This window comes from Canis lupus, chromosome 2 (assembly GCF_048164855.1).
Source record: "Canis lupus baileyi chromosome 2, mCanLup2.hap1, whole genome shotgun sequence".
In the NCBI taxonomy this organism is placed as follows: domain Eukaryota; kingdom Metazoa; phylum Chordata; class Mammalia; order Carnivora; family Canidae; genus Canis; species Canis lupus.
Genome location: NC_132839.1, coordinates 52,612,896 through 52,625,815, shown reverse-complemented (window position 1 = coordinate 52,625,815; position 12,920 = coordinate 52,612,896). Strand labels below are relative to the sequence as shown.

At 35.8% G+C, this 12,920-nt stretch overlaps 1 protein-coding gene across 3 annotated transcripts in view; it reads left to right on the top strand.

The window, feature by feature from the left end:
• NTRK3 (neurotrophic receptor tyrosine kinase 3) overlaps nucleotides 1-12,920 on the top strand; it is a 391,483-nt gene that overhangs the window by 361,178 nt on the left and 17,385 nt on the right. For 2 of the 3 annotated variants that reach the window (XM_072799279.1, XM_072799295.1), the window contains 2 exons: nucleotides 5,417-5,458; nucleotides 10,489-10,647. In XM_072799279.1, coding sequence (XP_072655380.1) covers nucleotides 5,417-5,458; nucleotides 10,489-10,647 — 201 coding nt within the window. The remainder of the gene's footprint in view (nucleotides 1-5,416; nucleotides 5,459-10,488; nucleotides 10,648-12,920) is intronic. The other variant, XM_072799286.1, reaches the window with a different exon arrangement.

The window sequence follows — 12,920 nt, the reverse complement described above, 5'->3', positions numbered from 1 at the left end:
AAGAGACACAGGAGGAGAGAGGTGGCTGTGGGGAGGTGGGCGGTGGGACCTGCACCCCACCCCAGGAAGAACTCTGTGCAGCTGGACATCCTGCCTCCATGGGAACTAGGGCCTGAGATCTTCCTTCAGCTTCTACACATTCAGTCCCCATTTGCTCCTGATCCCCAGGGCAGGGTAGGGAACAAGGGCTAGACTTAGTGAAGTGGCATTTGGGGATTTTAGGTAGGCACCTCTGGCTAGAGGTGAGGCTGCTTCTCTTGCTTCCCACCTTTTGCATCCCCTCCCCTTATACTGCTGACGGGGATGGATGGGATACTGCCTTGAGGAACATAGAATTGAGACAGAGAGACAAGACTCCAAATTTCACACCGCCAGGGGCACAGTCCCTGGACCTGTGGTCTTCAAACCTTGATGCTACTAAAAGAACTTTGAAAAGTCACCTATTCATGCCACCTGCACGTTTTTAAGTTGCTATATAAAATCTTCAATGTAATTTTAAAGAGTTGCAAATGATGTCATTTCCAGGATACTGTAAATATTGGCATTAAAAAATACATCACTCCTGTAATGTATCTAATGAACTTTAAATACCAGAGCAATTTGATACATCATCTATTAAACACATGAACAAGTGCTTAAACAGTCAGTTTTACATGCCTCCTTTTTCTTCCTGAATTTATGTTTTCGTTCCAGTTACCCTACCAAATTTTATCCCTATGTATTATATTTTTATGCATGAAAGCCTTTTATTGGGCTCTCTGTCATAATTTAGTGTGACAAAAATACGTATGAAGATTTAAATTTAATTTTTAATGTCTGATAACCATTAGTTTCTAGATGGTAAGAGTTTTGGGATTGAGTTATCATTACAATTATTAGCAATACACAGAAGTAGGCAGCAGATAAAAATAATGCATATTTATCACAACTTCAATGAATATGAAAGATAAGAAGTATGATATTTTTGGAAATTCATCTTTTATATTTTTCCATTAGTCCATAATGAATATCATTTATTGCTAAAGTGAGGAAAGTTCAGAATCAATTCTATTCCTGTTTTTTATTTATATTAAATATAAGAACTGAGAAATGTTATTTACACTAAATAAATAGATGAGAAGGCAGGAGTTTTGGTATCACAATATGACTCAATTATTTGAACTATTGTCTGGCCATTTGCCTAAGATCTCATACTAGCCTCTTATGAAAATTTCTTTTCAATCGCCTCTTAGCTGATCATTCTTTTAGATCTCTTCCCTTCAACTGTTTGAAAAGAATTGGAAACTATTGAGAGTGGCAGGTGTGTGTGTGTGTGTGTGTGTGTGCGCACGCGTGCACAGGCACAATTGGGAGAAGGGGTTGCTGGGCCACAGTGGGTGCTCAATCAATGTTAGAAAAAAAAAATCCATAATCAGAATTTAGGATTCGTGAAATCTTCAAAGCTATCCTTGCCTGGGTGCCCATTGGAAAAACTTCGTGTGTCTCCAAAGTTATATGGATTCCATATTGTAACCATTTCAGTGGGCACTGCAGTCTGTTTCTCTGCCTGTTACACTCAGTGGGAATTCTAGACTCTTATTCTTTATAAGGTGAAGAATCACCTGAGTTATATGTAAGAAGGGCATCTCCCTACTGACAATAACAAAAGGGTGGAAACACCCAAGTCTTATCAATGGAAGTCTGGCTGGATCAACCATGGTTATAATCATGCTCAGTGGAGTCCTGTTTAGCTATGAAAGGCAAGAAAATGCAAAGTACATAACAGGTATGGTATGTTACTTTTTATCTGAGAGAATGAAGAAAATGAATATAATCTGTATTTTCTTATGTTAAAAGCAATAGAAAAATAAACTAAAGTCAAATTAAAAAAAAATGGTTATCTATAAGGAAGGAGGAAATCAGAGTGGGAAGAGTAGACCTAGATGGTATCAGACTTGGATTTCGTGTACTTTTTTGTTTTGTTTTTGACTTTAAAACTATGGGACAGTTTTCACATTTAAATTTGTAGAATCAAGCCAGTTCTTAAAAATAAAAAGCAACATGAAACACATAAGCCTAGCTGTGTATTAAGTATATTATATGTATTTTATAAACGTATATTAGGATAAAGCAAATAGTGATATTACTAATATAGGAATCAAGATTTTCAGCATAAGAAAAAATACTGATATAAAATCAAAGAAGTTAAGTAAAAGCTCTGTTATCCTAAATTTGAGTTGGAAAAATCAATATGAACTCATGATGTATTTTCTTTTAAGAGAAAAGTTTTTCCTGGCTACTTCTATTATAAACACCTAGAAATAATGACCAACTCAATAGCAATGAACAAAACTGTCATCCATAGTGTAGTGTCTAAATTCCATTGTCCACACAAAGGATCCAGGGCTCTTTAGAGAAATGCCTGCCCAGGGCCCCAGAAAGGGTGGGAGCAACAAATATACGAGATGAGCCTATAATATTTTTTCATGTCAGAAGCAAGGATGCTATTAAAGACTACTGGGAATATGTGAGAGGCACCAACTTTAAGGGCCGCCCCTGGCCAAACATGGAACAGTAAGCATCGACAAGAGCAATTACAATAAATTGAAACACTTCAGTGTGTTAAAAGACATACCTGGCTACATCTCCCCACCACACACACACATAAATACGCCCATACAGGAGTCAATAATGCTTCTCATAACCAAACCAAACCTCTTCTTGGTCATCTTCGGAGAATGCTAGAGAATAAATTCATTATTCTGAGCACTCATGAATAAAGGGAGAGAATCAAGCATTTCCTATAGAAGTGTTATATCAGTATAACCAAACAGTTAATGAGGAACTTTTTTACTTATAGATTTCCAGCTAGTATATGCAGAGGGCATGCTAGAATTCGAATGCCACCCTTTTGTTGCCACTAATGAAATAGTGGGTCTGGGCAGTAATCATCAGTGCCTGGTAGGCCCTTAGGTGAAAGAGGACGTTACAGTGGATGATCATGCTGACAATATGGAGATCCATGATAATACAGGTGGTGGAAGGTATTCTCCAAGGTAGTGTAATCCAAGGATCTCTAGGTACTCATTTTCTTTCCAGAATAATTTTTTTGGAATCTTTGCCTTATTCCTATATGTTTCCTGTTTCTAAGCTCAGCCTTCACATTTTTTAATGTAACTTGAGAATTTGGATCATCAGCTAGTATTTCTCAGGTAGTGCCTCAGCAAGTTACCTTATTTTCATCTGTGCAATGGGGATAATAGGTAATCCTATTATATAGGATGGAATTACATGAGGGGTGTGGCTGGTACTCAGTGTAAATTAATTGGTATTATTCTTAGGAAGATTATTATGTCAGCGCATTGCTTGCCTGGTTAGGTTTTCCCAAGGGACTGTTTGTCAATATTTTTTGCTAGCAAAGGCCTTAACCACTACCTTTCTCAGACTAGATCTCTCCAAGGTGGGAGAAGGATATAATTTTTTTCCTGGAGGAAAATTTGTGTAGGCTAGGTGGGTCTTGATGGGGAATATAGAAACCAAGAAATTTGGTTTGTTATGCTGCCCGTGAACATGTAGGTCACACACACAGTGAATAGTCAATGCACTTTATGTATATACTTTTGCATCTGATGATACTCAGTGGGATTTTACATACCTCATCTTACTTAAGCAGGGGCATTGCGTGATTCCTGTGTTGCAGGTGAGAAAATTGAAACTCAAAGAGGTTGAGTGATTGTCTAAGGTCACATCACAATCCAGGGCTTCTGACTCTCTTTGTATTTTGTTACTAGCCTCTTGAAATATTTTAGTTCCCTTCCAGAGGAATGCCTGATAAATTTCACCCGCCTTGGTGGTGAAAATCTTGATAAAATTTTTCTTAGTGGGATCCCTGCAGCCAGTTAATACCCTTCTAATACTTTTATTCCCAAACACTTAGGATCATCAAAGTTTATACCAACACACTTGAATTACTCCCTCTCTATAAATTTGGAGATTTCAGTCTGGAACATCTCTTTTGGATTGTGTATAAAATCATTAAATAAAGCAAACACTAGCATCAGTTTGGAGGAATCCATGACTTAAATTTTTTCATCAAGAAGAATGATTCTGTGTTCCTGGTTTTTTATTTTTTTTCACCAAGAAACCAGGTCAAATAAGCTATTCTACAAAATTCTATCACAAACATAATTTTTCTTTACAAAACATCACCTTTTGATGCAGAACTTACATAAATTAGGCCCACCGGTTTACTTTTTCCTTTTATAGTTTTTAAACATTTCAAATGTGATACATGATCATGATGAGATTATAAACAGCATAGAAATACAAATAGTAAAAAGTGAGATTTTTCTCTTTGATTAGTGCTCTCACTTCCTTCTCTAGAGGAAACATTAGTTTAATGGCTCTGTTTCTGGATCTTTTTCTATGCATTTACAGACTTATGAGTTATTTCCTTTTAATATACTTGCTTATGTATATACATTTTTACATGAATAGGAATGCTTAATATATATATTTTTAATGTCTTGTGTTTTCATTTAATGTATCCTAGACCTATTACATATCACTTTTTTGCTTTTTTAAAACTAATTTAAAGGAACACTTTATATTATGGATTTTAATTCTTTGTTACATATATTGCATATATTCCCTGTTTTCATTTAATGTATCCTAGACCTATTTACATATCACTACACACACTCTACTATATTCCTTTTAACCACTCCACTACAAATATATGTATAATGACAGACAAATTGTTGCCCTTAAAAACAATAAAATAAACATGCCCTTCAACTAGTTATTTTTGCTTATAGGAGAAAATATTTTCTAATTTTTACTCCTAGAAGTAAAATTACTAAGTTAAAAGGCACTCAACACCTTTAGTGTGGACAGACTCTGCCAAGCTGCCTTCAGATAAGGCTCCACCTGTCTTAGCAGTGACACCTAGATTGACTCTATCCTCGTACCTCTTCAAGCATTAGATAGTATCAGTCTTTTCAATTTTCCCTCGATAATGTTCAACAATGTGTCTCTGTTGTTTTAATTGGCATTCCTTCATCTGTTTGTGCTCATTTGTAGCCCTTTTGTGGATCATCTGCTCTTATCCTGGACTAAGTTTTTTTTTTTTTTTTTTTTTTTTGGTTGGGTTACTTTTTTAAAACTAATTTAAAGGAACACTTTATAATATATGGATTTTAATTCTTTGTTACATATATTGCATATATTCCCTCTGTCATTTGTCTTTTAGCTATACTTATTTTATATTTTGTACATGCAAAAAGTGTTTGGTTTTTACAAATTGTATTGCTAAATCCTATCCTTTATGGCTTCTGGAACATGTGTCTTATTTAGGAAGGCCTTCTTCTCCTGAGTTATACAGATACTTTTCTTAAGTTTTCTTCTAATATTATTATTGTTTTGTTTTTATGTTTAGCTCTTTAATCCATCTGGAAATGATTTTTGTATATGGTGTGAGGTAGGTATCTAAGTGTACTTTTCAAATGAATAGTTCATTGTCCCAACACTTTGATTACTAACCCATCATTTCATATATTAAATTCCAGTATTATACATGGGTCTGCCTCTGGACTCTATTTTGTTCCATTGATTAATGAAATTTGTCTATATCTATGCCAATAACACACTGTGTTCATTCCTGTAGTTTGGTAATATGTTTTGCAATCCGAAAAATCTCCCCTGTTGTTCTATTTCAAATATATCTTCGTTTTTATCAAGTATTTATTCTTCTAGACAAATTTTGGTACCATCCTGTCAATTTCCATACATCATTCCATTGGGGTTTTCATTTAGACTGTGTTGAATTTGCAGACTAATTTGAGGGAGGAATGAGAGATTTATGACATCAAGTCTTCCTATTCAAGGAAATGACATTTCTTTCCATATATGAAGATCTTTTATGTTTTTCAATACTTTTCTTTAGATAGACCTTGTACATTTTCTGCTAAGGTTTATGCCTAGGAATTGAAATTTTTTGTTGCTGTTATACAAACAATTTTATTTTCCACTGAGTTTGCTACTACTGGTGTATGAGGATAGTTTGATCTTTGTAGGCTCATTTTATATCTGGGTGGCTTACTAAATCATATAATGATTCTAATTGCTAATTTTAGTTAAATACCCTGAATAAGTCTGAAATATATGCATGCAATGGTTTTTTACTTTTCCTTTTTAATGTTTCTACCTACGTTTTACCTTTGTTTTATTGAATTGGCTAGGACCACCTCAACAATATTGTGTTAAATCAGTGATAGAAGATACTTTTCTATGCTTCTAAAGTTTTATCAGCACATATAATATTCAGTGCGTTAAATAAAGGAAGTTACCTTCTATTACTAATGAATTTGGGCATTTAATCAGGAAAATGTTATGGAAATTTTTGGCATCTTTTGAAACGATGGATTTTCTTCTTTTATCTTTTAATTTAGTGAGTTAAACAGTAGATTTCTTAAGGCCAAGGCATTCTTGCATTTCTATTATAAACCTTACTGAGTTATAATATGGAATTCTTGTAATACTTTGCTGATTCAATATAATTATATTTTATTCATATTTGGAGGCTCTATTCATAACATAATTTTATGCATATATAGATAAAATATCTATAACTATACTCATGTATTTAAGGCTATATGCTATGTTTGATTGATTTTATCATCAGAAATATTCAAGTCACAGAAAGTCAGTTGGGAAAGTTTCTTTTTTTTATTTTTTGTTTTGGATAAAAAATTTAAGGGAAACTTACCCCCCCAATCATCTGGCCTTGTACTTTTTTAACGTACAGAATTTTTACTACAATTGAAATTTTTGTGTGTGTTTGAATTTTCTACTTCTCTTTTTAAAATTTTTTTCTACTAAATCAATTATGGCATCTCTATTTCTAAATTTCTTGTCATAATATTTTTAACATTTTCCACTTGTCTTCTCTTAAGTGTCTTATTAACCTTGTCAAAGGGTTATATTACTTTTTTTAAAAATTTTTATTTATTTATGATAGTCACACAGAGAGAGAGAGGCAGAGACACAGGCACAGGAAGAAGCAGGCTCCACGCACCGGGAGCCCGACGTGGGATTCGATCCTGAGTCTCCAGGATCACGCCCCAGGCCAAAGGCAGGCGCTAAACCGCTGTGCCACCCAGGGATCCTGGGTTATATTACTTTTAAAGAACTACCAATTAATTGTGTAGATATGGTCTCCTTTTAAATTTTTTTCCCTTTTGGTTGTTTTGCTTTGTTTTCTTTTATATCAATTCCTCATTTTATCTTTATCATTTATTTCCTCTTTCTTTCTATTGTCATGTAGGTCTTTACTACCTTTTTTGTTGAATCACATTTTAGTTTATTAACTATTTTAAAAATAAGTGCTTACATGTTATAATTTAAAAATTACTTTAGCTATATTTCATATACTTTGAAGAATACAAATTTAATTATTATAATAATTTTTACATTTAATTTTCAATTTTTCTTTTATCAAGTTTTTTAATTGCCCAAAGAGAAACTTCTAAAAAATTATTCTTTTGTTGTGAATTTCTATTGGGCACAGAAAATGTTTTTCATTTTTATTTTATGTTTACTGTGTTTTTTCTTTTGGCATTTAAGCTTTCATTTGAGGTATAATATGTGATTGGTTTTATAAATTGTTTCATATAATTGGAAATAATATTCAACTTTTTAGGGAGGTTGAAAGACACACAATCACAATACTCATATCTATTAATTAAAACTTATTATCTGTATCTTTAAAATATGGGCAGCCCCAGTGGCTCAGCGGTTCAGCTCCACCTTCAGCCCAGGGCCTGATCCTGGAGACCTGGGATCGAATCCCATGTCAGGCTCCCTGCATGGAGCCTGCTTCTCCCTCTGCCTGTGTCTCTGCCTCTCTCTCTCTCTCTCTCTGTGTCTCTCATAAATAAATAAATTCTTCATTTATCTTGTCTTCTTGATATGTGAAAGAAGTGTTTTGATTTTTGATTTTTCATTATAATGGTGGTTTTGTCAGTTTCCTTTGGTTTATACCCTATTTTTATTCTTCGTATATTTTTATTGCTATGTTACTTGGAGCCTAATAATTTATCACTATCATAGTGGTGAATTTTGCTATCTTGAAATATGATGTAAATTATTTTTTCTCCTTTTAATTCTTGGCATTCTAATTTTTTCCACATGTATTTAATTTTTAATGTTTTATATATTCAATATTATACATTTAATTATATATTGTATATATCAAAATACATATTCATTTTCCCCTTTATTGTTGTATTTATGCCTTCTTTCATTTTGAATATTTTCTGTTCCTTTTGTCTACGTGTCTTTTCTAAACAACATACATCTTGATTTTTTTAAAGATTTTATTTATTTATTCATAAGAGACACAGAGAGAGAGAGAGAGAGAGAGAGACAGAGACACAGGCAGAGGGAGAAGCAGGCTTCATGCAGGGAGCCTGATGTGGGACTTGATCCTGAGACTCCAGGATCACGCCCTGGGCCAAAGGCACACACTAAACCGCTGAGCCACCCAGGGTTCCCCTACATCTTGATTTTTTTTAAACAAATTTTCTTTTATTTAAGAAGCAGTATAACCCATTTGTATATAGTATCTATGCTATATACAAATTATTACAAAGATCTTATATATAAAGATATTATTTTCTTTGTATAAAAGATATAAATTATATACAAAAATATTATTTGAACTTCTTTTTCATATTGTACCTTCAACACCATTATCCCATTCCTCTTCTTTGTCATCTTTTTGGCATTGGCTAGAGATTTTTGGTTCTCTTTTCTAAATACTGGTTTGGAAGCTATATGTACTGTTTCTATTCTTCTAGGAGGCACTTAAAGATTTTAGTAAGCAAATTAAAATTGAAACTGTTGTAATCAACAATTGATGACTGTCTGTAAACTCCCTTCCTGTCCCTAAAAGACAAAGCCTTTGCCAGGCATTTAATGATTTCTCTTCCTACTCTTCTATGCACTTATGGTTGAAATTATCTGAAGGTTTCATTCCAGATAAGTAGTGTTAATAATAGCAGTGGTAGTACTCTTAGCATTATTAGTATTATTATTTACTTTATGTCTCTATTTTACAGGAAGACTTTATTAGTAATGGTATTACATTTTACTACCAAATTAGCAACCACTATTTAGATTTAAATTGCATTTTTGTGACTTATATGCTCTACATTATTTGTTATGTTCCAAGTCATTGTCTATTTTAGGTTCTTTTTTTCTGTTTTTCTGGAGTAATCCTGAATTAGTTTTTGCTCCTTTATTTTCTGAAAAGCTGTGAGTGGTATACTTTCTGAGTCTTTGCTTATCTGAAAGAAACCCCTCCATTTGTCTTTACACATGACACAGAGCTGTCTTGATTATAAAATCTCAGGTTGAAAACAGTTTCTCCACATCCTTATCATCATTTATCTTCTAAAATATTTCAAGTGGATAAGGCAAGCATCATTTTCCTTTTTAGAAATAATATTGCCCATTTTCCAATAAGTCATTCTTTTTTAAGTGTTCATTATTATCATCCCTCCACCTGACCCACCAGAGAGAACTTCTAATTAATAGTTCATCAGGACGATTGTAGAGAGCTCTATCAATGGCAAGCACTTTTCTAACAGCAAATTCTCTTTATTAGCCAAAAGTTCCCATTTCTGATGTTTTGTTTACTAATGATGCAGTGAGTTCCTGAGTTTTAAACCATGCTGTGAGTTGTCTTCCACTTATGCTAATACCTCTAGCCTGCTGGGCTAGTCAGGATTTCCCTAATGTTTTCTCAGGAAAGGGTATCCTGAATGTCAACCACTTCCTCTTGTCCTTGACTGTCAGATCTGTAGACCTACAGATAGGTCCCCTTAGGCTATTTTAAAAGAGACTTTTCTCACTGGCCTTTGAGATGTTACTAAGAACTGTCGTAAATTCTCTTTTGGTCCACTCAATTTCTTATTAGCATGTGGTCTTCCCTACATTTGAGACTAACCTGTCCCCTTCACTTGAAACACCGAGACATAAGTTACAGTGAGAAATTTAGGATAGTCAGAAGGTAACCTCATAGTTCTACAGATTAGATGCACTTGGATAATACTGTGCTTTAACCACCTTGGCCAAGGAGTTTAACCTGATGTCTGCAAATACCTCAGTGATTCTGCTGACTTCCCTCTGGACCTTCTTTGAAGGTTAGGTTCACTATAGTACTGGATTCTAAAACCTCTCCTACCCTAAATCATCTTGTGATCTTTATACTAAGAAACCTACTTTCCCTTAGGGATTATCTCTAATTGCTACTCTAGCTGCCTCCATTATTATAGATCTTGGATGTCAGTACCTCCACTGAGCCTCTGACACAAGTTGCATCAAATTGTGGCTCTTTTACAAAAAGAGGCATCAAGAGTGCATCTACTTTTGAAGAGTACAGACAGGTAATGAGTGATTCTGGCCGTCTGGTCACTCTGTGTGTGCCTCTGTCTTGATCCCTTTTAGGTGGGAGGACACACCATGCTCCCCATCCGTTGGATGCCCCCTGAAAGCATCATGTACCGGAAGTTCACTACAGAGAGCGATGTGTGGAGCTTCGGGGTGATCCTTTGGGAGATCTTCACCTATGGAAAGCAGCCATGGTTCCAGCTTTCAAACACAGAGGTACAGAAGGGGGTAGATGGGAACCTCGATTTTGGGGAAGACTGATAGGAGTCATCTCAGGCCAGGATTTAGACATGGTATACAAAACATTAGATGGTATTTGGAGCTAGCAGGGCAAATATAGGTATAAGCAAGAGGGGAGAGCTTCTTAGGAAAAAAATTAGAGCTGTAGGAAGTGTGGTATAATTGTCAAGAGAGCATGAAATCAGATGTCTAAATTGAGATGCAAGTCATGGTTCTGTTTGTTCTGCTACACTTAAAAATCACAAATGTTTCACTAAGACAGAAAATAAAACAAAGAACAACTCTGAGCTTTTCAATTGTGCCATCTTGTGGAAACACCCAAATTATCTGGATTCCCAGAGGTTTTAGGCCTGCCAGGCCCAGGGATGTGAAGGATTGGTGGATTGGGAAAGCAAATTTCGCATTATTGATAGAGCTGTGTGTGGACTTCCAGGAATAAAAGAGTTCATAATAGTGAGTATAATAATAATAAACACATTATATGTTTTTATAATTTTGATTTATAGTGATAATAATAAAAACACCAGTCATCAGACTTTAACAATAGTTAACATTTAGTACCAGATGCTCTTCTAAGCACTTGAGCTGTATTAATAGCTCAGTACTTTCCACATGAATACCTGTTGAGATTTAGGGCAAAGGAAAGGGAACTGCTTGGGGTTCTGGAGATGACTGGCCAGAGACTCAGATGGGAGCTTCTGTGGCGTGGAGAAAACGTGGGCCATGGTCACAGGACTCTTGTCCCCAAAGCCAGTCAGAATGGTTCTCATTTATGTCTGGACCAGACTCATGCTCCCTGGAGAATACAGTATAGTTAATAGACGGTAACAGACTCAGATTCCCAACCTAGCAGACCTATAAGAGATTGCGATTATTCTTATGGTTTTTTGTTTTATACAAAAACATGAATGCAAGGGCCTTTTAATATTGCAATTTTATCTGAATTTTGAGAACATATCTTTGTGGAAGCTGTGTTCATCTTTGCTTTCTTGTGCTCTAAGCAGTGAGTTTCAGAGACTAAAAAGAAAGCATTTCTTTAAATCTGTAATATCTCATCAATCACAAGCTGAATGAGTCTTGACCACATTTCCCAAAATAGGACAAAACATTTGGATGAACTTTTTTTTTTAAAAAAAAGCATGTATCAGAACACACTTATTGCAGTATTTTTTAAAAAGTTGTTGGTGTTTTCTTGGGGTGTGTGATTGGTGGTAAACGCAAACATACACGCTCACATGCACAAACATGGGTGCACACAAACACACACATTCTGAACACAGCCTCCCTGTAGTTTGGTGGCCCCAGTAAAGAGGGGATCTGGGCTGAGGGTACTATTGGTGTCAGCCCTGGATACTAAGCTAGCTTTTCATAGCCAACATGGCGTTTCTGATAATTTCTAACACAATTTGGTGAGACATTGGCCTTTAAGGTGGGCTTTCTGGTTCTAGCCACCTGTCCCACTCCACACCTCAGGGCAGCCGGGTACTGGCAGCCACTGATCATGGGTTTCTTTATGGAAGTTGACAACCCAGCAAGCCCCACACTGGAAGAGACACTACCGAGCGCTTTTGATCGCAGCATTAACAGCTGCTGTAGTTTGAGCTGGGTCCCTTTGCGTGGAGGTGAAGGTAATGGAGTGTGGAAACAGGGCTCTAATAAGAATGGAGCATATGAGCAGCTAGAGACCTATCAGGCTGGCACAGAAATGAGCCTCATGGGCTGGTGCCGACCCTGGGGTGAATAGGACCAGGAAAGTGCTGACATAGTGGAGGTTTGACAAGCTGTCTTAGGGTCAGTGTGACATAAGACAATGTCCCAGACAAGGCGCTGTTGGGGGCAGCATGGAGAGATAAAGGAGATAAAAGGCACTTCTCTTGCCCAGCTGAACACAGTGTAGTGAGGGCAGAGCTACCAGAGGCATTCGACTGGAGATGATTCTGTGTAGTCTGTCATTACAACCTATCTCTGAGCAAGGAAACTGGAGTTTTGGGTAAGTTGCCCAAGGTTTGACAGTGATAGAGTTAGAGAGAAGTTAAAAAGCAATCCAAGATGAGGAAGATGAAAACTTGAAAAGTCACATATTCGATGTCAGCAAAGAAGTGCTTTTGAGAAATTGGAAATGAACCACAAATTCCAGGCTTGGTCCTTACATGGCCAGCTGGGGCTGGTCCAGCCATGGCTGTTTTCTTCCTACTCCTCCTTAGCACCTCCCCTGTGGTATGTTGGGCCATGCTTTATGCTCTTGGCTT